At 45.6% G+C, this 24,991-nt stretch overlaps 3 protein-coding genes across 4 annotated transcripts in view; all 3 read left to right on the forward strand.

Moving 5' to 3' along the window:
• Positions 1-1,410, forward strand: part of LOC111158803 (CMT1A duplicated region transcript 1) — a 37,033-nt gene extending 35,623 nt beyond the window's left edge. The window contains 1 exon segment of the mRNA XM_022521068.1: positions 563-1,410. Within this exon segment, the coding sequence (XP_022376776.1) occupies positions 563-1,362 (800 nt within the window). The 3' untranslated portion in view covers positions 1,363-1,410.
• Positions 1,411-3,697: 2,287 nt separating this feature from the next.
• LOC111158791 (F-box/WD repeat-containing protein 10-like) lies at positions 3,698-19,486 on the forward strand. The gene is made up of 6 exons (XM_022521044.1): positions 3,698-3,722; positions 3,894-4,042; positions 4,984-5,126; positions 12,491-12,649; positions 14,714-14,982; positions 18,639-19,486. Exons 1-6 carry the CDS (start codon positions 3,698-3,700, stop codon positions 19,436-19,438), a joined length of 1,545 nt encoding a protein of 514 aa, XP_022376752.1. The 3' UTR covers positions 19,439-19,486.
• A 3,148-nt stretch (positions 19,487-22,634) lies between these two features.
• The window catches only part of LOC111158798 (Golgi apparatus membrane protein TVP23 homolog B), a 29,883-nt gene continuing 27,526 nt past the window's right edge, over positions 22,635-24,991 (forward strand). Inside the window, exon 1 of one of the 2 annotated variants that reach the window (XM_022521058.1) lies at positions 22,635-22,716. In XM_022521058.1, coding sequence (XP_022376766.1) covers positions 22,705-22,716 — 12 coding nt within the window. In that variant the 5' untranslated portion in view covers positions 22,635-22,704. The remainder of the gene's footprint in view (positions 22,717-24,991) is intronic. The other variant, XR_002641376.1, reaches the window with a different exon arrangement.

The following is a 24,991-nucleotide window of genomic DNA, read 5'->3' on the forward strand; positions in this document are numbered from 1 at the left end:
CTCATTGACTGCATTCCTCATGCTATGCCTTTTATTCCCATGATTTATTCATTTCCTTACTGGAAGCCTGTGTCTCCCACTTCCCTTTACCCATTTTGCTCAGCCCCCACCACCTTCCTTCTGGCAACCATCTGTTTGTGCTCTGTATTTATAGGTCGATTTTTAAAATTTGTTTATTCATTTTTTAAAGATTCCACTTATGAGTGAAATGATGTATTTGTCTTTCTTGGTCTGACTTATTGCACTTAGCATAATACCCTCCAGGTCTACTGTGTTGTTTCAAATGTCATGATCTCATCCTTTTTATGGCTGTGTAATATTCCTTTGTGTGTGTGTGACCATTGAGTATGATGTTAGCTGTGGGTTTGTCATATATGGCCTTTATTATGTTGAGGTGTGTTCCCTCGAACTCGACTTTCTTTTTTTTTTTTTTAAGAAAAATAAATAAATAAAATCTTAAAAAAAAAAAAAGAATAGGTTTAACTTTCATGCATAACTACTTACCAGTTTTCATGGCACACTCTGACTTGCTTTTGTTTTCTTTTCGTTTTTGAAAACCCAGAGGACGAGGAGAAAGTTCCACCTGGAGACTTGATCAGGCGCTCAAAGAAAAAGCGCTGGCAAATCCCCATGTCACCGGACCAGTTCCTTCTCACGGTGAATGCCCTGCAGCAGGCCCATAAGTCAGGGGAGTTTGCCTATCCCCGGAGGCCCCAAACCCAAGTCATTGATGCCTGGGGACCTTCAATTTCACACCCAAGGAAGGTTCTGAATTTCAAAGGAATATTGGTCCAACAGGCAGTTAATAGGTTGCGACATAGCAACCCACCCATCGACGTGAAGCAAACCAGTATTCCCCTGGAGATCCAGAAACTGCAGCCCAACCTGAAGAACTCTTTGCACAGTCCCCGAGTCCAGTCCACCATACCCCAGCCTGTGATCGTCTACCCCAGATTTGCTGGTGGCCTTAAGGGAGAAGACCAAGCGACCGGCCCCATCGGCGGGACAGTGCGTAGCTGTAGCCCTTTAACCAGCCTGCAGGTCATTAAACCGAACCGCATGCTGGCTCCCTCCGTGGGCATGCGAACCAAGTCCATCAAGAAAGATCGACCTCGTTTCTACACAACCCTTGATCCCTTTAGAATGAACACCGAGTTCATGTTGTTGACCGTAAAGGAGGAGAAAGAGTATAGGGAGGCCAAAATGAAGGAGTTCCAGGCCAGAAAGCCCAGAGACGTGGTCAGTCCAGAAAAAGCTAGCAGAGCTGCCTGGATCAGGAAGATCCAAGGCCTGCCGATCGATCATTTCATGAAGCAAGGGAAGACAGCAGCCCCTGAACTTGGACAAAACGTATTTATCTGAACCAGCCTTGGGAAATGAACATCTTAGAATAAACAGAGAACCCAAGAGGATGTTGGTGTTTGTCCTTTTTGTTTTGCTTGTTTGTTTATTTTGGATTGTCCCTTGGCAGTGTGGGAGGTCTTAATCATCTTCCTATAAGCCAAAAGACTGATAAGATCAAATCAAGAAAACAGAGGCAGGGAGGGGGGTGTTGCTGGGAGAGAATGACATTTGTAGTCCCACTGGAAACCATTTAATGAAACTTATGAAAATCCAGCTTCAGGTGGGTGATGGGAAAGTGACCTTTGGAAATTAGATACCACTCATCACCACCAATTTAGTGCCATCATTCTGGTAGCAAATGAACTGATGGGATTGTATCATAAGAATGCAATGGAATTCCCTGGTATTTTTGCACAGAAGCCTGATGAAACTCAATGACTTAAGAATCTATTTTTTAAAAAAAGATGTTATTTATTTATTTGACAGAGACACAGTGAGAGAAGGGAATACAAGCAGGGGGAGTAGGAGAGGAAGAAGCAGGCATCCCGCCGAGCATGGAGCCTGGTGTGGGGTGTCATCCTAGAATCCTGGGATCATGACCTGAGCTAAAGGCAGTCGCTTAACAACTGAGTCACCCTTCAATTTAAGGTGCCCCTTCAATTAAGAATCTAAAAGGAGGGGCACCTGGGTGGCTCAGTGGGTTAAAGCCTCTGCCTTCGGCTCAGGTCATGGTCCTAGTGTCCTGGGATCGAGCCCCACATCGGGCTCTGTGCTCTGAGTGAGAGAGAGCGCATGAGTGGGGGGAGGGGCAGATGGAGAAGCAGGCTCCCTGCTAAGCAGGGAACCCAGTGTGGGGCTCAGTCCCAGGGCATAACCTGAGCCAAAGGCAGATGCTTAACCACCTGAGCTACCCAGGCGCTTCTCAAGATACACATTTTTTTTTTTTTAAGATTTTTATTTATTTATTTGAGAGAGAATGAGTGAGAGAGAGCGCATGAGTGGGGGGAGGGGCAGATGGAGAAGCAGGCTCCCTGCTGAGCAGGGAACCCAGTGTGGGGCTCAGTCCCAGGGCATAACCTGAGCCAAAGGCCGCTGCTCAACCAACCGAGCCACCCAGGCTCCCTCGAGATACACATTTTAAAACGATATTGAAAATGTCAAAATTAATTCACAAAATACATGACAAAAAAAAATTTCAAAAGATCTTACCCTAATCCTAGCCCCATCCCCCAGCCTGCTTGCCTCCCCTGGGCTCCTCCCAGCTCCCTCGGTTACCCATAGAAAGAAAAAGAGATGTTAGAGACCTGAAATGTAACCCCCAACTTGTTAAAAAAAAATTTTTTTTTTTTTTTAAGATTTTATTCATTTACTTGAGACAGAGATAGAAACACAAGCAGGGAAAGTGTAGAGAGAGCGGGACAAGCCCCCCCCAACATGGGGCTCGATCCCAAGACTCTGAGACCATGACCCGAGAAGTCAGACACTCCATCTGGTGAGCCAGCCAGATGCCCGTCAGCATTCTCCTTTCTAATCAGATGAAAGGGCCAATGTGTATATAAAAAACACGTGAAGAAAAGCATACTTATTTAGTTAGGATGAATCTAGTATATGCAGTTAAGAGCATGGCTTCTGGATCCAGACTCCCGGGGTTCGAATCCCAGCTCATTCTGCTTACCATCTGCACGATCTTGGCGGGCTACTCAACTTCTCTATCCCTGTTTCCTCATCTGCGCTGTGGGGAATCATCATAGCAACTGTCTTGGGAAGATGAGTTAATGCATGTCAAACACTCCCAATGGTGCCTGGCTCATTGTGTGTGCTACGTGTCAGGATCAGTCGTGGTTATTATTTTGTCCTAGGTTATACATTCTGTTGCCTGACAGGTACTTTGGGGCCGACGAGGCCGATTTCAGTGGTCTCATCCCTGAATCTGTAGTGCCTCCTTTCAGTTCTTTCCTTTAAGCTCTGTTCTCCCGCCTACCCAGCTACGTTCATATCTTCCCAACCCTTACAGTGTGCTAGGCAGTTGCCCTATCACTGTCTATGTAGAAGCACCATTAAGGCTGCTTCCAGCTCTGGCAGTCTGTCAGTTAGTAAAATCCAAAAGTCAGATTCAAAGATACTTTAAAATGTAAATAAGGATAGACAGCTTTCTTTGCTTTTGGAGCTAGAAGGGGTGAGTCAGGAGAACAGCATCTGGAAAGCATGGTGCCATGGAACATATGCCATGATTTTCCTGAAATCCACTCAATAGCAAGTATTTTGTAGGTTCAAGAAGGAGCCTTATTAGAGAGGAGCTGTCTGGCACTTGGACCCCAACACTAAGTTCTAGGGTTGGAGCCAAGGTCTATGGATGGTGGCTTCCCCAGGAGCCCATGGTCAGGGAGCTCTGTGTTGCAGACTCACGGAGCTGTTGGTGAGCCTACAGGGGTGGTGGGCCAGGTGACAGCCTTCTAGGGTCTGACTTGATGGGCTTGGCTTCGGTGATGGGGTCCAGAACTCCACTGTAACCTGCTTTCATGCCCCTTCTTTTCCTGCCTCCCTTTCAGAGTGGGATATAGAGACAGGGAAGTGTCTGAAGACATTTAAACACAAAGACCCCATCTTGGCCACCAAGATCAATGACACCTACATTGTGAGCAGTTGTGAGAGAGGGTTAGTCAAAGTGTGGCACGTTGTCTCGGCCCAGTTGGTAAAGGTGAGAGGGTGGTGGGCTGTTGGGGCAATGGGGTACTGGTGATGATGGATTGGAGGAAACTTAGGGTCTCCCCCAGAGGACTCCCCATACCACCCTAAAGCTACCAACTTATGGTCACCAAAAGGAGGGTCCTGAAGAGCTCCCCCAAAAAAGGGGCATTCTGACTCAGTGGAGGGCCATGTCTTTGAGGTGGTGGTAGAAGGCTACGTTCTGACTCAGCATGGTATACGGACTCAGGGTCTTTTCACGGCAGCAGAAGTAAAGTGACTTTTCCTTCTCCAGAACATTTTACCCTGACTCTTGCATGGGTAAGGGAATGGACAAAGTCACAGTGGTTCTCCTCCTTAACTCTGTGGTAAAAAGAGAACATCTGCTGTCTTGAAAATGATTGAATGTTCACATGTTAAAAAATATCTCTGGATTTGAACCCTCGTGGCCCTAGTGGGTGGTGGTGAGATCCGTTGGTGCCAGGACCACAGGGGCAAAATGAGAAGCTGCTGGCCTGGCTGATGGACTGTTTCCCATCAGTCTTGTCCCCATGGTCTAATCAGCAGTTACAGGTGCAGGGGTGTCCCAGGTGTCCTCTGGTCTTGGCAAGGAGCTAGGGATGGAACGCCTGACCGTATGCCATGTGGCAGCAGAGGATGGTGGATTTTGGCCTCTGGTACTCCAGGAAGATGAGGCCTGCCCCAGCCACAGACCCACCAGGAGCAAGGCCTCTTCCTGACCACATTCTTCTTTCAGTGGGGAGAGAGAGCTCTGGGGGGAGGGGCATGGACACCACTGGCCTTCTTAGAACAAAAGTGAAATCGGCTCAGGTGGCAGTCATGGATTGGTGGAGTGTGGCTTTGCAGTTCCTTGAAAGACACCTCCAGCTTGGGCCCTTGGAGGACTTACCATCTGAGTTGAAGAGGGCTGAAAAGAGGCCTCTTTTCTTGCAGACTCTCAGTGGCCACGAGGGAGCCGTGAAGTGTCTCTGCTGTGACCAGTGGCACCTCCTCTCGGGAAGTACTGATGGCCTGGTCATGGCCTGGAGCATGGTGGGAAAGTACGAGCGGTGCCTCATGGCCTACAAGCATCCAAAGTAGGTGTAGGAAAGCCCTCATTGATGAATGTAGTACTCTGTCCTTTTCCCTCGTAGCTAGACTTTGGTTTTTGGCAGATCAGTCCTTTCCAGGCTCTGCTGACCTTTTGTCCCCTCTACATGTTCCCCATCCCCACCCCATCCCACCCCCTCATTTGGCCATTCCCTCTCCCACCATCACTTATTTCTCCTAAGAAATAACAGTACTCAATGTGGATCTTGACAAGTTATTGAAATGTTATGCTTATGACACACCTGATACGTTTGTATCCGTTGTCTACTAAACTTAGGAATATTGACAGAACTGTCCCAAAGAATGCCAGTTCCAGGAAACTTAAAATACTTGGAGTTTGTCGGTCTTTACTACAGGAAGCTTGTGTTCACAAAAGCTTAAAGTCACCCAAGGGTGACCAAGGCTTAAAAGTAACTTAAAGGCTTAAAGAAGGAGCTTTCTTATAAGGCTGCTGGCTACATTCCATTCCAGGACAGCAAATGGATCTCATTTTATAATTCTAGTCCCAATTTTGTGGTGGTGGTGCTTGGAGCCAATTGAGAAGTAGTCTGAGGTCACATCTGAGCTTACTTGGAAGGGATATTGTGGTCAGTTCATGGTTCTTTCATGGGCATGGGTTTTATAGTTTGCTCTGGGTCCCTCTTATACTACATGAATAATGCTTCTTCCCCTAAGTGCACTATAAAAAACTCTAGGAAACAAAATGCTATCCTAATTGATTAGAGGAGTAAATGGATCTTCTAGGGGATCTATTTGGGATAGTTATTCAGTAAAATACGGCCCTAATTTCCACATATCTTCATAGGAACCTCTTGAGCACACACTGACTTTGTGGGAGGAAGGAGATTTGGGTCATTTTTGTGTATATTTACTCATTGTGTGTATGATTGCACCATTGATGAGTGGGCGCTGGGCAAGGCTTCTCTTTGGTGCATTATCCAACCTTTCTGTGATTATCAGCGAGCTTCTTAGCATATCATCTGGATTATCAAATTCAGGAGTCAAACTTTATGATACACCTGAAAATTATAGCCTCCAAGCATGATTCTGTAGGATTTAGTTTAGGTATTGGAAAATAATCTGTTCCCAGGAAACCTAGCAGTTTGGTTGCCATTCTGTCAACCCGTGAGCCTCCCACTCCACCTCAGCAATGGGACCTTCTCAGACCATTCTCATTGACATTGAATGACGGCCCCAACATCTCATTCACATTGGTCCTTGGTCCCTTCACAGTTACAGCAAGTCCATAGCTATGTAGAGGACATAGTCAATGTTCTTGTTTGTCAGGGCCCTCCTCTACTCATCTGTAGTAGTGGTGTGCACATGGAAGTGCTTCTAATTGATTGGTAATGAGGACCGACTTGCAGGTTGCCTTTCTGGAGAGTTCTAATGATGGGACTGGTACCCATCTTTTGAATATGACATAGGTGATTATATCCTGTGTATCCATCATCATAGACTTATAATTATTGCCTCATGTAGTGGCCTTTTCAATGAGATAGAAAAAAAAGACCTATAAAGAAAAACCACATTTATATTGTCTTTTATATTTATCTAGGTAGTTACCTCTACTTTATTCATGCGGATTTCAGTTACTAGTAGTGTCCTTTCACTCCACCCTGATATGAGGGAGACTGTATAGCATTTCTTGCTAGTGTGAACTCCCAGTTTTTGTTTATTTGGGAATATCTAAATTTCTCCATTTTTAAAAAAGATTATTTATTTATTTATTTGACAGAGAGAGAGAGAGAGAGAGATCACAAGTAGGCAGAGAGGCAGGCAGAGAGAAAGGGGGGAGGCAAGCCCAACGTGGAGCTTGATCCTGGGACCCTGAGATCACGACCCGAGCCAAAGGCAGAGGCTTAACCCACTGAGCCACCCAGGCACCCCTTAATTCCCCCATTTAAAAAAATTTTTATTTTATTTTATTTATTTATTTATTTATTTGACAGACAGAGATCACAAGTAGGCAAAAAGGCTGGCAGAGAGAAAGGGGGAAGCAGGCTCCCTGCTGAGCAGAGAGCCCGATGTGGGGCTCGATCCCAGGACACTGAGATCATGACTGTTAGGGTCCGTAATCAAAGGAGCGAGACTGATACAAAGCGAAGGTCAAGCAAAGCTTTATTTCGCGCCAAGCATCGAGAATCAAAGTGACTGGTCAGGGCTGCCTCTTGCAAAGAGGAGACCCCTCCCAGCCTCACAGACTAACTTTTATAGAGGTAGTTTAGCCGGGCTATACACAGGTGGCCAATGAGATTGCAATACACAGAGAACACTGCACCGTCATGCTAAGTCTGCCACACACAGAAAAAAACTGCTAGGTAACACACAGGTGGCCAATTGAATTTCAATTTACCCTAGTAGATATATGCGTGCCCCACTGATTGGATGTCTTCACTTGGCCTGACCAGCCCTTGTATCTAGGCTTTGCAAGTAAGTTCCTCTGGGAGGGGCGGGGTCAATCTAAGTTCACTACATAAACACAAAATGACTCCCTCTGGCCAACCAGGCCCTTACAATGACCTGAGCCAAAGGCAGAGGCTTTAACCCACTGAGCCACCCAGGTGCCCCAATTACCCCATTTTTGAGGACAGTTTTGATGGATATAGAGTTCTTGGTTTATAGTTATTTTTTCCTTTCAGCACTTTGAATATGTCATTTCATTGCCTTTGGCCTCCATATTTTCTGATGGTTTCCAGTAAGAAATCAGTTGTTGATACTACTTCATTTGTTGATACTACTGAGGATCCTTTTTATGTGATGAGCTGCTTCTGTCTTGATCCTTTCAATACTCTCTTGGTCTCTAGCTTTTTCCAGTTTGATTATGATATGTCTAGATGTGGATCTCATTAGTTTATCACAGTTTGAATTTGTTGAGCTTCTTGGATGTGTAGATTAATGATTTCCATTGTATTGGCAAAACTTTTGGCCATGATTTCTTCAAATATTTCTGCCTCTTTCTCTCCTTTCTTTCTGGGATTCCTACTACCCATGTGTTGCGGTTTGATGATGTCACACAGGCTTCTGAGGTTCTGTTCATTTGTCTTCATTCTTTTTTCTTTCTGTTCTTCAGCCTGGAAAAATCTAAATTGACCTCTCTTTCCTTTGCTTGTTCTGCCTACATGAATGTATTGTTGAGCTTCTCTAGTGAATTTTCATTTCCATTACTTAATTTTCAATTCCAGAATTTCTTCCTTTTTTTTCTTTTTTAAAGATTATTTATTTGACAGAGAGAGAGAGAGACAGCAAGAGAGGTAACACAAACAGGGGGAGTAGGAGAGGGAGAGAGAGAAGCACGATCCCTAATGAGCAGGGAGCCCGATGCAGGGCTGGATTCTAGGACCCTGACATCATGACCTGAGCTAAAGTCAGACACTTAATGACTGAGCCACCTAGGTGCCCCTCAACTCCAGAATTTCGTTCTTTCTTTTTTAAAAAAAAGATTTATTTATTTGAGAGAGAGAGAGAGACAGAGACAGAGATAATGACAGAGAGCACAAATGGGGAGGAGAGGGAGAAGCAGGCTCCTCGCTGAGCGGGGAGCCTGATGCAGGACTCGATCCCAGGACTCCAGGACTATGACCTGAGCCGAAGGCAAATGCTCAACCGATGGAGCCACCCAGGTGCCAACTCCAGAATTTCTATTTGACTTTTTTTTTTTTAAAATAATTTCTAACTCTTTATTGGTAATCTCTATTTGGTGAGACACTGTTTTCATACTTTTACTTTTGTAGACCTGTTTTTATTTGCTATTTGAACATGTTTAGAATAAAGTCTTCATCTAGAAAGTCTAACCATTGGGTTTCCTTGCAGACCTTTGCAATTGATTACTTTTTCCCCTGTATATACTCTTCAGTATCTTTTTTTAAATAAAGATTTTATTTATTTGATAGACAGAGATTACAAGTAGGCAGAGAGGCAGGCAGAGAGAGAGGAGGAAGCAGGTTCCCCGCTTAGCAGAGAGCCCAATGCGGGGCTCGATCCCGGGACCCTGAGACCATGACCTGAGCCGAAGGCAGAGGCCTCAACCTACTGAGCCACCCAGGTGCCCCTCTTCAGTATCTTTTTATATTTTATATATTTATTTGAAAACTGGGCATTTTGGATATTTTAATAGGACATCTCTGGAAATCAAATTCTTCCCCATTCCCAGGGTTTGTTTTCACTGTTGCCTGTTGTGGCTTTTCTTGTGTGTTTGCTTAGTGAGTCTGTATATTGTCTTGTTTGGCCGCTGAAGTCTCTGTTCTATTACCTTGGTGGTGACTGAGTGGAATAGGTTTATTTGAACACCTGGAAGTAAAATATCTCCCATTTTTTTTTTTTTTTTTTGCCAAGGGGCTCTGTGTACCTGTTGAGGGAAACTTTCAACACTCTGCTAGACAGTTTACAACTCTGCCTTAGCTCTTACTTTTGTTTGCGGAGAACAGCAAGGTCAGCTAAGAGTGAGGTCTTTCCTCAGTGTGTGCACAGCTCTGTATATGGCCACATAGAGTCCCAGGAATGTGTCTGAGCTTTTCAAAGCCCTAATAGACATTTTATTCCCCAGCTTTAATGTTAAATCTTTTTGGTTAGTGTATTGCTTGCTCCAACAGATGTCTATTGCCTTAGGCAGCAGTGACTACAAGATTTGACTGTCAAGGCCTTCAAAGAATACTCCCCAGGTAGCGGCTTTAGCATTGGGTGAGTTCCTACTAAAGCAAAATAAAGACAAGCTTTTTGAACCAGTCTTCCAGGAAGCCATGAGAGAGGTCAAATAATTCATTGTGAAGGAGGTTGGTTCTGTTTCCTCTAGTACCAGGAATGTGGGCTGTTACTTTCATGGTTACCAGTGAGCTGGGGAGTTGGGAATGGGAGTTGGGTAAGTTATTATACCACAAAGTTCATTCTTCTTATTGATACAAAGCCATCCTTTGTCTGAGTGCTTCTTACATTGCTGCAAGCCTTTGGTTATTTTCCAGAGTTCTGAAAAAAGTTAATTGTGACAGTTTTTGCCAGTTTTTTCATTGTTTTTAGGGAAGGGTGGGATTTTGGAGTTCCTTCTTCCACCATTCTTCCTGACATCACTCTCTGCAGTCTTTTTTTTTTTTTTTTGAAAGATTTTATTTATTTGACAGACAGAGATCACAAGTAGGCAGAGTGGCAGGCAGAGAGAGAGAGAGGGGGAAGCAGGCTCCCTGCCAAGCAGAGAGCCCGATGCGTGGCTCGATCCCAGGACCCCGGGATCATGACCTGAGCCAAAGGCGGAGGCTTTAATCCACTGAGCCACCCAAGCTCCCCTCTGCAGTGTCTTTTGATAAAGAAAGAACAAAGAAGGAGATTTAAGAAAGAAATGACTTTTTTTTTTTTTTTTTTTTAGGGCAGAGAGAAAACCTGAATGCAGGTGGAGCTATGACAGGTTCCTAGTAACCATTATTGTGTCAGATACTGGGCTGTTTGAAAAATACCTCCATTAATTTAACCCTGACAGCAGCCCTCTGAGGCAGAAATCACTACCTCCTTTTCATAGAAGACAAAACTAAAGACTGAGAGTCATGTTACTTTTTCAAGGTTACGCAGCCAGGAAGTGGTAGACCCAAGTTTGGATCCAGGTTTTCTGATCCTAAAGCCTGTGCTCTATTATATTACTAGGCCATAATGGTATAGGTTGAAATATCAAATGCCACAGGAGCCGATGAGAAGTGTAGGTCCAGCTCCATAAAATCAAAAGAGGTACAGAAAGAGTCAAACCCTTCTACCACAGGGCCATCTCTCCTAGCTCTGGATTCTCTCTACAGGTAGACTAGGATGCACTTAAGACACCAATAAATGTATTATATTTCCATCTTAGACATAAAATGAGAACTTTGTTGGACTTCTTTTACATTTTTTTCACACTTCAGAATGAGTGATCAATTGATGGCTTGATCTATCCATCACACGAGCCCCATTGGCCTTTTTGCTGTCCTTTGAACATGCTAAGCATATTCCTGCCTTTCAAAGTCTTTGTTGTTTCTATTTTGCTAGTGGTTGGGTCTTTGAAACTTCCTAATCTGGCTCTTGGATCTGATCAGGGCTAAGGCTACATGGTATGGGATGGATGTCATGCTTTTAACCCACTGTATCAAGGATCATACTCTGAAATTGAGCTGATACTCACCATTTCAACAGATATTTACTGAGAACCTTCTTCTATGGGCTAGGCCTTGTGTTAGGTGCTGGGGATGCAAAGATGAAGAGGATGTGCGTTCTGCCCCAGAGAATCTTACAGTGTGCCTGAAGTTCGTGTATGTGTGCACGGGAAAGGGGAAATGGAGATGAAGGGCGGTTTTATGGAGAAGTTAGCATGTGAGTGGGGCTTGGATAGGTACAGATGACAGGGATTGAAGGACATGATTTGCACATAAGATCCAACTAATTGGTGGCGCCAGATTCAACTTTTTAGTACCATTAACGGGAGTAGGGTAATTACATTTTGCAGAATTGAATACTTCAGACTGTCTGGAGTCCCACTTGGTTGCAGCTGTTGTAGGAATGTTTTATTGGAGGCATCTAAGTCTTCTGGTCCTCTCTCTGTTTCTGCTGGTCACTGCCAAAGGGAATGCCTGCATCTCATCCCTGGGTACGGTGTTTCTTTAGGATGTTTCACGGAAAGACTGAAAGTCACTAATTTTTTTTTTTTAAGATTTTATTTATTTATTTGACAGAGATCACAAGTGGGCAGAGAGGCAGGCAGAGAGAGAGGGGAGGAAGCAGGCTTCCTGCTGAGCAGAGAGCCCGACGTGGGGCTCGATCCCTGAACCCTGAGATCATGACCTGAGCTGAAGGCAGAGGCTTAACCCACTGAGCCACCCAGGCGCGCCTGAAAGTCACTAATTTAAGACCCAAAAGAAAATGCTGAGATATCAGGTTCTTGCTTCATAGAAAGATGATCATTTTCCCACCCGTTCTATTCTTTCTTTACCCAATAATGCTATTTGAAAAGGAATCACAACATTAAGTACTTCTCTGCGTGACTTTTGTAGAAGTCAGTAGGTAGGAACCAAACTGTAAGAGAAAAACCATGGTCGCCTCCGTATCAGACCAACGCAATACAAAACAAAGAGCCACGATGACGTAAGCCTTTGCCTGTTGCCATTCTGGGGCACTGTGACCAATTTGCAGGAAATGTGACAGCAGAATGGGAGGAGAGGGTGCAAGCATGTCTTGAGGGTTAATGGCTTACATCCGGAATTATGAAGTGACGGCAGACATCACAGGGAGGGCAGTCATGACCAATGGTTCCCAGGCATGCACACAAAATCCTCCAAGCTACAAACAAACCCACGCAGTTTCCCAGAAGACAAGTACTGCCTGTTGCTCTGTTTCCTTCCAGGGAGGTGCTTCACGTGGCCCTTCTCTTCCTCCGGGTCATCAGTGCCTGTGCTGATGGCAAGATCCGCATTTACAATTTCCTCAATGGGAACTGTCTGAAGGTGATGAAAGTCAATGGCAGAGGTGATCCTGTGCTGTCCTTCTTTATTCAGGGCAACAGGTAGGGTGGTAGGTGTGGAGGTCAGGGCTGTGAGCTCTTCCGTTTGGATCATTTTCTTCTCCTCTGGGATGCCAGCCCTGCATTTGCTGGCAGTAGGAGAGAGGGTGCCATGGTACCCTCCAATTTTGGCTGGAGAAGGGTCAATAGTCATATGGGGGGCATGGATCAGACGTTGCACAAAGCTTAGCAAGCAGGGTTCATGTCACTCGGAATTTGTTCTGGATGTCTGGGCCAATCAGGCAGTGAGTACGGTATGACTCTGCTCTAAATGGGCAGCCCCGTTTGCTCCCTGACCAGCCATCTCTGATGCTCGCTTCTGATGCACAGAAACTTATAGGCGGGGAGTGGGATGGTAGGAACAGGGGGTCCAGTGTCCCATGGGGCAGAGCTGAGCAGGTGAGTTTTACAGAAACCAGAACTGTGACCATGTGTATGTCATATTGTATTTGTCATAGGCTAGGTTCAGGGTGATAGTATGTGAAAATACCCAAATAGAATTAACTTTTGCATTCACTTGAGATATCTTTCCATCTTTCCTAACCATGTTGCCTTCCTTTTAATGAAACCATACTAGGGCTATTTCCCATCTAAAAGGGGCAGGACTGGTAAGAAGTCTCCATCAAGGGACACTTTTTCAGTTTCAAAGTAATAGTGCCATTAAAAAAAAATTTACCTCTGACCTTTTCTTTTTTATGATGTCTGAAGAGAGACATTTGCCTTTGGACCTGAGTAAAAATGAGTCAGAACGGGAATCCTAATCGGAATGATTCTCCAAATTCCATGCTAGCATTTCTAACCAAAACAAGTCACTCTTTTTCTTTTTAATTAATTAATTAAAAAAAGATTTTATTTATTTATTTGTCAGAGAGAGAAAGAGCACAAGCAGGCAGAGTGGCAGGCGGAGGCCAAGAGAGAAGCAGGCTCCTCGCTGAGCAAGGAGCCCGATGTGGGACTCCATCCCAGGACCCTGGGATCATGACCTGAGCCGAAGGCAGCAGGTTAATGGACTGAGCCATCTAGGCATCCCCAAACAAGTCACTCTTTAAGAGAGTTTACACTAACCGTGAAGGTCTTAAAATTCAGCCTTTTGGAACGGAAAGGAACCCACACATGATATCTCCCTTGCTCCTTTATACTTCTAGGAGATCTAGGCAGAGAGTAGGGTAGATAACGGGCTCTGTGAACTTTGAGAATGACAGAAACCAGTGGGTGGTTGGTGGTCCCTGCTGGGGGGGCCCAGGTTTAGAACTCTTTTTCCTACCAGGGCATAAACATGTGCATTAGGAAAGATGGAAATCATCCTGCTTTATAAAGCACAACTGTTCTGTTTAAATGCAGAGCATACATAGAGACCGTTTAAGGACAGAGGGACAGAGATGGGCGGGAGGGTCAGCAAGGGAGCAGAGTCCTTCCCACTAGAGTTCTCTTTGTCCCCATCACAGCAATAAAACATGGCATTTAGATACTGTGCTTTAAAAAAAAAAAGTGAATTTCAAGACATCAATGTACAGAGTCCCTAACCTCTCTGCTTGGGGCACGCTAGGGACTCGGTACTCACTCTATGAACAGAAATTCATTTAAAAATATTTTAACTTGAGGGGTACCTGGGTGGCTCAATGGGTTAAGCCTCTGCCTTTGGCTCAGGTCATGATCTCAGGGTCTTGGGATCGAGCCCTGCATCGGGCTCTCTGCTCGGTGGGGATCCTCCCCCCCCCACCCGCCTGCCTCTCTGCCTACTTGTGATCTCTCTCTCTGTCAAATAAATAAATAAAATATTGAAAAAGATATTTTAACTTGAAAACTGAAGGAATCAGAACATACGTGCCCTGCTTACAGTTAATTTTCAAGAGGACCCTTTTCCCCATGCCCCCATTGCCTGGCCTGCGACCATTCACCACTCCAGACCCTCTAACAGCCTCCACCACCCTCTTTGTACAGTCATATCTCAGGCACTGTTCCCTCGGGCTTACGGTTGGATGGGATAGTATTGGAAATGCATATTCGGAGGCTGGGCAGTGGTGGCTTTCTTGCCTTTTGTGGGCCATCTTATTGTTTCGGTTCCAGGATGGTGATCAACACTGAGAGCAATATTCTCATGTTCCAGTTTGAGAATATAAAGTGGCAGTACTCCGTGGACCAGGCCAAACAAAAGAAGAAAGATAAAGACGAGGACAGGGAAGAAAATGACCTCACAGAAGTTGCCTCCAGGTCTAGCACTCAGGTTTTCAGCCCAAGGGACTCGATGTCCAGTAAACAAACTGTGGGTCAGGAGTCCCTGTTAAGTAAACCATACAGGTCCCGAGTTTTCCTGAAGGACACCAGGGTACCTACAGGTAAGGGGGCTGAATCCCAGGCCACCTCGGTGGTTCCTAATGGTGCAGGTGGTGGTGGTGGTGGTGGCGGGACTAGCTTCTTTGTAGGATATTTTAGCCAATGATCTCTTGATGATGTAAATCCTAACTACTAAGGAAGGTGGGATCCTGTTCTCCAGCTCAAGAGGATCTCCTGATTTTCAAGGCCTGGGTTTACCAGACATTCTAGAATCTTTGTATAGTAGATAACACTGACCCTTTGTACTTGCCTTTCAAGCTAGAAACCACCAACACTCTCCACCCCATCCAAACATACATTACATAATAATTTCCTTAGAACAGAGACAAGCTATTACTATGCCATAGAATAATGTTCTAGGCAGAATGTATTATTTCTAGAGTCCTGATTGATAACATACATTCCCAGAAAATATTAGTAAGAAGCAGAAATGTGTGTGTGTGTGTGTGATATGGAATGCCATTTTAAGACACAAAGAATAATTTAGGTGTGGGCTAGAGTATCCAGACTCCTTCCTTTCACCTGTCCTGCATTTGGCATGTGGAACTCAATCCACAGGTCTACAGAGAACATCAAGAGGTCACGTCCTGGTACGTTACACAGACAAATGATTAGTTCTCTTTGGAGGACAGAGGCCAGCCAGTGTAGATAATGTGTAAAGCTTGACAGTCAGTTGAAAAAGTGGGTGAGAGGAAAGGCAGGAGGGGCTGTAGCCTTTGGCTCCAGTTGGCTTACCTAGTGTCATATGACAACAAACAACAAGGTGACGGTTTGGGTGAGAATCAGCCAAATTACCAGCTATGCCCCCATTATTTAGACCTCATTGAATTATGTAATTACAATGATTTCCTCCTTAATCTTCATTTAGAAGTCTTATCAGAGGGACCTAAAAGTCAAAGAAAGTCAAAATCACCCCAGAGAGATGGCAAGAAGAGAGTGAGTGCTCTTCCTAAGGAAGCACGTGGCATTGATGGTGGGCAAGAGAGTTTGGAAGCAAAATCCCTCGCAGGAGATACAACAAACGGTGATATTTTACTCCAGACCAGGGGCAACATCCCCCCCCTCCCTTCCCCTCTCTCTATTGCTCACTCTCTCTGTTCCCTCTAGTGTTTCAGCAAATCAGTGACTCTTTGAGAATTCAGGAAGGATAAAAACATCTGACTTTTCTTAAGGGGGATGGGTTTTCCTTAATCGTCCCCTTATTAACTTGAGGCCACAGCACAAACACCTTTGTAAGAGCTGCCTTTCCGGTTTGGGGCTCACAGCCTGCCTCCCTTGTCGGGCCACTGAGATTTCTCACTTCTTGGACTGGTGTGTCATCATGAATAGGGTGTCCCTTTGTTGTTTTTTTGAGAGAGATTTTGGTAAAGATTTAAAATGCCTTTCCAATATTTTTGGCTAATATAATAGTGGTTCTTTGAATCAAACTCCCTGGAGAGACCAGCTTCAGGGTGAGGGTGAAACAGTTAAGTTTTAGAAGGGCTGTACTAACAAGCGGAATCCTTGAATATACCTATGTTTAGGTACCTGTATCGGTATGCCTGTAGGGTAAAGTCTTAGGAGTTGCATTGCTGAGCCAAAGTGCCTTTAAAAATCTGAAAGATAATGGGGCACCTGGATGGCTCAGTTGGTTAAGCGGCTGGCTCTTGGCTTTGGCTCATGTTGTGATCTCAGGGTCATGAGATCTAGCCCTGCGTTGGGACTCTATGCAGAGTCTGCTTCAGGTTCTCTCTCCCTCTGCCCTTCCCACTCATGCTTTCTCTCAAATAAATAAATAAATAAAATTTTAAAAAAATTGGAAAAAAAAGAGGTAGTGTACACACACACACACACACACAGAGAGAGAGAGAGAGAGAGAGAGAGAGATAGGAATATTACTCAGTCATGAAAAGGAATGAAACCTTTTCATTTGCAACAACATGGATGGATCTAAGGGCTATAATGCTAAGTGAAATAAAAGAGAAAGACGAATGTTGTATGATTTCACTCCTATGTGGAATTTAAGAAATGAAACAAATGGAGCAAATTAAAAAAGACCAAAAAACAGACAGACCCTTAACTGTACAGAACAAACTGATGGACACCAGGTGAGGGGTGGGTAAAATAGGTCAAGGGTACGTGATAAGCACTGGGGAATGTACAGAATCACTGTATTATACATCTGAAGCTAATATAAACTGTATATTCAGTATACTGGAATTAAAAATTTTTTTTTAAAGATTTTATTTATTTATTTGACAGAGAGAGATCACAAATAGGCAGAGAGGCAGGCAGAGAGAGAGGGAAGCAGGCTCCTTGCAGAGCAGAGAGCCCGATGCGGGGCTCGATCCCAGGACCCTGAGATCATGACCTGAGCCGAAGGCAGAGGCTTTAACCCACTGAGCCACCCAGGCGCCCCTAAAAATGTTTTTAAATAATAAAAAAAGAGGAGGACACTAGCATAACTGATAAATTTTCTTTAGATTAAAAAAAAAATTAGATGGATGCCTGGGTGGCTCAGTTGGTTAAGCATCTGATTACTGATCTCAGCTCAGGTCTTGATCTCAGGGTCATGAGTTCAAGCCCCACCTTGAGGGGGTTACTTAAAAAATAAACAAATAAAAATTTAAAAAGTTTAGAAAGATATTATCATAATCACCCTTAAAAAATGATAGATCTATTTATAGTCCCACCAACAATGCGTGAGAGCTCCTACTCTACCCATGCCCAAATACGTGTTATCCAATCATTTTGTGCTTGCTTATATGATAAGTAAAAATGGTATTTACATTTTTTTTAAAGTTGATCACTAACGAAATGTCCACCAGTGGGCAATGACTAAGTCAATATGGAAAATTTCATACTGTGGAATATTATCTAATAGCTAAAAATTGTATCACGAGGACCCACACACGGTGACTTGGAAAGAGATTCACAATATATTATTATACGAAAAAAGATACCTTAATGAACAATGAGTCATCACAATTCCTTTTTAAAAAATTTGAGTACTGTTGACACACAGGTTACACAACATAATGATTTGACAAGTTTATACATTATAGTGTGTTTACAAGTCTAGCTGCCATCTGTCCCCATATATATCCCTATTATAGTCTCATTGACTGCATTCCTCATGCTATGCCTTTTATTCCCATGATTTATTCATTTCCTTACTGGAAGCCTGTGTCTCCCACTTCCCTTTACCCATTTTGCTCAGCCCCCACCACCTTCCTTCTGGCAACCATCTGTTTGTGCTCTGTATTTATAGGTCGATTTTTAAAATTTGTTTATTCATTTTTTAAAGATTCCACTTATGAGTGAAATGATGTATTTGTCTTTCTTGGTCTGACTTATTGCACTTAGCATAATACCCTCCAGGTCTACTGTGTTGTTTCAAATGTCATGATCTCATCCTTTTTATGGCTGTGTAATATTCCTTTGTGTGTGTGTGACCATTGAGTATGATGTTAGCTGTGGGTTTGTCATATATGGCCTTTATTATGTTGAGGTGTGTTCCCTCGAACTCGACTTTCTTTTTTTTTTTTTTAAGAAAAATAAATAAATAAAATCTTAAAAAAAAAAAAAGAATAGGTTTAACTTTCATGCATAACTACTTACCAGTTTTCATGGCACACTCTGACTTGCTTTTGTTTTCTTTTCGTTTTTGAAAACCCAGAGGACGAGGAGAAAGTTCCACCTGGAGACTTGATCAGGCGCTCAAAGAAAAAGCGCTGGCAAATCCCCATGTCACCGGACCAGTTCCTTCTCACGGTGAATGCCCTGCAGCAGGCCCATAAGTCAGGGGAGTTTGCCTATCCCCGGAGGCCCCAAACCCAAGTCATTGATGCCTGGGGACCTTCAATTTCACACCCAAGGAAGGTTCTGAATTTCAAAGGAATATTGGTCCAACAGGCAGTTAATAGGTTGCGACATAGCAACCCACCCATCGACGTGAAGCAAACCAGTATTCCCCTGGAGATCCAGAAACTGCAGCCCAACCTGAAGAACTCTTTGCACAGTCCCCGAGTCCAGTCCACCATACCCCAGCCTGTGATCGTCTACCCCAGATTTGCTGGTGGCCTTAAGGGAGAAGACCAAGCGACCGGCCCCATCGGCGGGACAGTGCGTAGCTGTAGCCCTTTAACCAGCCTGCAGGTCATTAAACCGAACCGCATGCTGGCTCCCTCCGTGGGCATGCGAACCAAGTCCATCAAGAAAGATCGACCTCGTTTCTACACAACCCTTGATCCCTTTAGAATGAACACCGAGTTCATGTTGTTGACCGTAAAGGAGGAGAAAGAGTATAGGGAGGCCAAAATGAAGGAGTTCCAGGCCAGAAAGCCCAGAGACGTGGTCAGTCCAGAAAAAGCTAGCAGAGCTGCCTGGATCAGGAAGATCCAAGGCCTGCCGATCGATCATTTCATGAAGCAAGGGAAGACAGCAGCCCCTGAACTTGGACAAAACGTATTTATCTGAACCAGCCTTGGGAAATGAACATCTTAGAATAAACAGAGAACCCAAGAGGATGTTGGTGTTTGTCCTTTTTGTTTTGCTTGTTTGTTTATTTTGGATTGTCCCTTGGCAGTGTGGGAGGTCTTAATCATCTTCCTATAAGCCAAAAGACTGATAAGATCAAATCAAGAAAACAGAGGCAGGGAGGGGGGTGTTGCTGGGAGAGAATGACATTTGTAGTCCCACTGGAAACCATTTAATGAAACTTATGAAAATCCAGCTTCAGGTGGGTGATGGGAAAGTGACCTTTGGAAATTAGATACCACTCATCACCACCAATTTAGTGCCATCATTCTGGTAGCAAATGAACTGATGGGATTGTATCATAAGAATGCAATGGAATTCCCTGGTATTTTTGCACAGAAGCCTGATGAAACTCAATGACTTAAGAATCTATTTTTTAAAAAAAGATGTTATTTATTTATTTGACAGAGACACAGTGAGAGAAGGGAATACAAGCAGGGGGAGTAGGAGAGGAAGAAGCAGGCATCCCGCCGAGCATGGAGCCTGGTGTGGGGTGTCATCCTAGAATCCTGGGATCATGACCTGAGCTAAAGGCAGTCGCTTAACAACTGAGTCACCCTTCAATTTAAGGTGCCCCTTCAATTAAGAATCTAAAAGGAGGGGCACCTGGGTGGCTCAGTGGGTTAAAGCCTCTGCCTTCGGCTCAGGTCATGGTCCTAGTGTCCTGGGATCGAGCCCCACATCGGGCTCTGTGCTCTGCAGGGAGTCTGCTTCCACCTCTGTCTGTCTGCTTCTCTGCCTACTTGTGATCTCTGTCTGTCAAATAAATAAATAAAATCTTAAAAAAAAAAAAAAGAATCTAAAAGGAGAAGCCCTCACTGAGGCTGACCTATTGCATTTGAGAACATTATGTGTTCTTTTCCTTCTCAGAGCTAACTTCTATGGAACAGAATTGACCATACTCCTCTTTTTTTCAAAGAGGAACACTAATATCAAGTGTGTTGATGTTTTCACCCAGACCTTCCAAGGATGGTGTCAGGGACCAGGCAGGTAATTGAAAAGGGTGCCACACACTATGGGAGCTATAGCCTATTGGAGAGTTCAAGCCCTATCCAAGTTTCTTGGTGGCTGAGCATGACCTCGGTGGCTGAGCATGACCATCGGATAGTGTAGGATAATAGAAAATATATATTGGTCTCTGCCCCTAGTTCCTGGCATAGAGTTTCTGAAACCCTAATAAATTTCTAACTGATAGAAACACTAGGAGCATCTTTTGTTTTAATGAGGGGACTCAGAGTGGGCTCCTGGATGGCTCCTGCATGGGGGAATGGTCATCAGAAGGACTAAGCCAGGATTAGAAGCTTGGATATTTAAGCCCCCCCCCAACTCCCCTAATCCTCCAAAGAGGAGAGAGGGGGGCTGGAAATAGAGTTAATGATCCCTCATGCCTACGTGATGAAGCTTCTATAAAAACTCAATAGCATGGGATTCAGAGAGCTTCCAGGTTAGTGAACACATCCATGTACTGGGTGAGGTACCCCAACTCCATGGACCCTCCCAGACCTGGCTCTGTGTGTCTGTATCTGGTTGTTCATCTAAATCTTTTAATAAACTGGTACATGTAAGTTTCCCTGAGTTCTGTGAACCCCTCTAGCAAATTAATTAAACCCAGGAAGATCAGAAGGAGTCCAGGTTGGCTCTGGGCTCAGTGTGGGGTTGGCTTCAGAGTCTCTCTCCGTCTCCCTCCCATTCACTCACTCTCTCTCAAATAAATAAATAAAATCCTAAAAAAAGAGTTAATGCAGCACTAGTAAACAGCCATGTAAAAATTGTGATTTCTATGGAAAGGATCCCCTCAATGAAGGAAATGTGCTAACACACATTATTCCATGAGTCTCCCAACAGCCCTCTGATGTGGGCCAGGCAGACAGGATATCGCTACAGTCACATTGTTATAATCACAGTTTCAAGGAGGATATGAGGTCCCTGAATGTCAGGTCCTTCACGGAGCAAAATGACATCTCCAGCGATTAAACTTAAAACAGTAGTAAGAATTACATTCACTATTTACTAAGCACACTGAACCTGTTCAGATACCATTATCAACCCCACTTTACAACTGAGTGAAGACGTACATTGAGGTTAGTTGGGTACCTGGAAAAGCGGGGACTCAAACCCATGCTCTCAACCTCTATTCCTGTTTCCTGGCCTGTATTCCTCCCACGAAAAAACTCTCCATTGTGGGGCGCCTGGGTGGCTCAGCGGGTTAAAGCCTCTGCCTTTGGCTCAGGTCATGATCTCAGGGTCCTGGGATCAAGCCCTGCATCGGGCTCTCTGCTGAGCAGGGAGCCTGCTTCCCTCTCCATCTCTCTCTGCCTGCCTCTCTGCCTACTTGTGATCTCTGTTGGTCAAATAAATAAATAAAATCTTAAAAAACAACAACAAAACTCTCCATAGTATACAGTCCTCTGCCTGGTTTCTTCTTAATGCCCTTCCACCTCTTCGCAAGAGCACCTTTATCTTTTTCAGTTGCTTCTATAATTTAAGGTACACATAAAATAATACATGTACACACAGTGTAAAACATTCAAACAAAATGCAACTGTATTGTAATAAGGCCCGTCCTCCACACCCCTCGCTCTCGGGATACCAATGCGGGCAACCACATCCCCACGTGCCAAACCACAAAGCTTTCACCCTGAAGTTGACCGAGAGTGGGGGAGCGTTACTGATGCTGTTAGAAGCGAGCCTGTCTTCGGTTCCAGCTTGGACCAGACCCCGCCCCTGCACAGTCCGCGCTTCCCCGCCCACTAAACTCACTAGCCCAGGCTCCCGCTAGCCCCGCCCCTGGGCCACCCGCCCCGCCCCGGACGCCCGGCTCACACGTCGCCCCGCCCACACGTCGCCCCGCCCCCGAGCCGCCCACCACCCTCGCGCGAGCCTCGTCCCCGAGTTCGCTCCGCCCTCTGAGTTCGTCCCGCCCCAGAAACCCCGCCCACATGCTCGCTCCTTTCCGGGGCAGCCGGCCGCCCTCCAGCTCCGTCCCGAGCTTGCCACGCCGGCGGGACGCCAGCCTTCCTCGCGCTCCGCCCCGAGCTCGTACCGCCCCCGCCGTTACTCCCTCTCTCCCCGCTCCGCGAAGCACCTGGAAGCGGAAGTGGGAGTGGGCCGGGCTTGTGTTTTGCTCCTCCCCTCCTGTGGCTACCAGGTTGCGTCAGCTGCGACGCTGACGTGGCTCCCGGAAGTGGGGCTGGCGCAGGGCCGTCATGTTGCAGCAGGTGAGGGTCTGCGGGCGCTCTGTGAGGGTGGGTGTGGCTGGGCGCCGGGCCCGCGGGGTCCGAGGGGCACGAGTCTGGCGGCCCAGGGCTGTTGTACCCGCGGCCCCACTAGCCGCCGGAGCCCGGGGACAGGGGGAGCGCGCGTGGGCGGAGGGCCGCTGGCGGCTGTCTGGGGAGCGCCGCCTGCGGCCCCGAGATCTCTTGTGGAGGAGGAGGAGGATGGACGGCTGCGCGTCGGAGGGACGGCGCAGGTGTGCAGGGTGTGCACGGGTGTGTGCAGAGCGCAGTGCCAGCCGACGCGGGGCGCTGAGTCGCTTGGGCGCTGTGCTGCGGAAAGTGAAGTTGCTGGCGGTCTGGCTTTCCCCAGCCGGTCGGGGACTCTGAGGGGTGCACCGCGATCCTGGGGGAGTAGGAGACCCCGCCAGGGCCTAGCATTCAAGTGTCCGTTGCCAAAGTGACACTAGTGGTGATTGCTTATCACTTCGGGGATCACGTCTGTCCCCTTAGAATTAATTACAGTTTACAGGTTGACGACCAGCGATGAGTACGACAAATGTAATAATCCCTTCCCGTGTTAAAACCTTTTTACTGTTTATAGTGCACTTTCCCTCAAGGATATAGGTATTTTTTTTGTTACTGAGGGATTGCTGTGGCCCAGGCACTCCCTGTTCTGGGCCTTGGGATAGGGTTGTGAACGATACAGACAGGTTTATGGTGCCGGGGGTTGGGGGCTTGTGGATGCGTTGGGGTGCGGAGTTAGGTAAAGATAGCGACGACAAAGTGATGTCATAGCAAGAATTTGAGAAGTAGGACACCTTTAGAATTGATGATCAGGAAAGACCACTGAGGAGGTCGCTGGAGTGGAGAAGATCCAATGATGGTTAGATTCGGCTTTCAGAACCTGCACCCAGGCCGAAGGAGCCTGGAGAAAACCACGCAACCGTACTGACTGTTCCCACTTTAAGTGTGTGACCGTGAACCTCACATGGGCGGTCTCTTAATGGTGCCAGGCAGTCATCACCACAGTCCCATAAGCTCCTCACCCTCCCACCCTCCTGGGCGGCTACTGAGATTTCTCATTCTTCAGACCTTCCACATTTTCCCCGTTGTCCTCTAATTCTCATGTCACCGGAAAAGTGGAAGCCATCAGAAGAGAATTTCACACCATCTGCCACCTGCATCTGTGCTCATGATCTCCCATAGACTCTGCCTTCTTTTTCCTGTCTGTGCTCCACCCTTAGGCCATGCCCTCTACTTGTGCACTGTTTTCATGCCCTCTGGTCCGCTGGAAGGCAGTACTCCAGCAATTCTCCCCTTGCTCTTCTGCATCGGGGTTTTTTTTTTTGTTGTTGTTTGTTTGTTTGTTTGTTTCCATTTTTTAAAAGCTTAAGGGGCACCTGGGTGGCTTAGTTGCTTAAGCGTCTGACCTTTGATCTCAGCTCAGGTCTTGATCTCAGGGTGGTGAGTTGGGCTCTGCTGGGTGGAGCCTACTTTAAAAAAAAAAAAAAAAGGTGCCTGGGTGACTCAGTGGGTTAAGCCTCTGCCTTTGGCTCAGGTCATGATCTCAGGGTCCTGTGATTGAGTCCCACATTGGGCTCTCTGCTCAGTGGAGAGCCTGCTTCCCCCTCTCTTTCTGCCTGCCTCTCTGCCTACTTGTGATTTCTCTCTCTGTGTGTCAAATAAATAAATAAAATCTTTAAAAAAAAAAAAAAAGCTTGTTTAAGTTAACATGTAAATGTGCTTTAATGTCTTGTCTTAAAAAAGAAAAACTTCATTCTACGTACCCTTTCAACTCTCCCCCATTTTTTGTTCCTTAAGATTTATTTATACTTGTCTCTTACTTGTGTTCTCTCTTGTGTCCAGTCTAGTCTGGTTTTCTCCCACTTCCCTCTGCCATCTTGAAACTGCTCTTAATGTGGTCACTGATGACCCGCTAGAAAGACAGTGGTCTCTGTGATTTTCATCCTACTTGTGAGCAGCATTTCACACAGTTGATCTCATCTTCTTCCTGGAAACACTTTCTTCACTTGGCTTCCAGGACACTACCTCCTGGTTCAGCTCCTACTCCTGAGCACTTCCTTTTCAACCCCAGTGCTTATTCCTTCCATCTTTTTGATCTCTAGATATTGGTGTGCTCAGAGTCTGTCTTGGTGCCTTCATTTTTAGCCGTCCAGGACAAAAACTTTGGAATCTTCCTTAACTCCTTTTCTCTTACCGCACATTCAGCCCATCAGCAAATCCTGTCATTTCTACTTTCATTTTTTATTTTTATTTT

Source organism: Enhydra lutris, unplaced genomic scaffold, assembly GCF_002288905.1.
Source record: "Enhydra lutris kenyoni isolate GAN:26980312 unplaced genomic scaffold, ASM228890v2 scaffoldscaffold63, whole genome shotgun sequence".
In the NCBI taxonomy this organism is placed as follows: domain Eukaryota; kingdom Metazoa; phylum Chordata; class Mammalia; order Carnivora; family Mustelidae; genus Enhydra; species Enhydra lutris.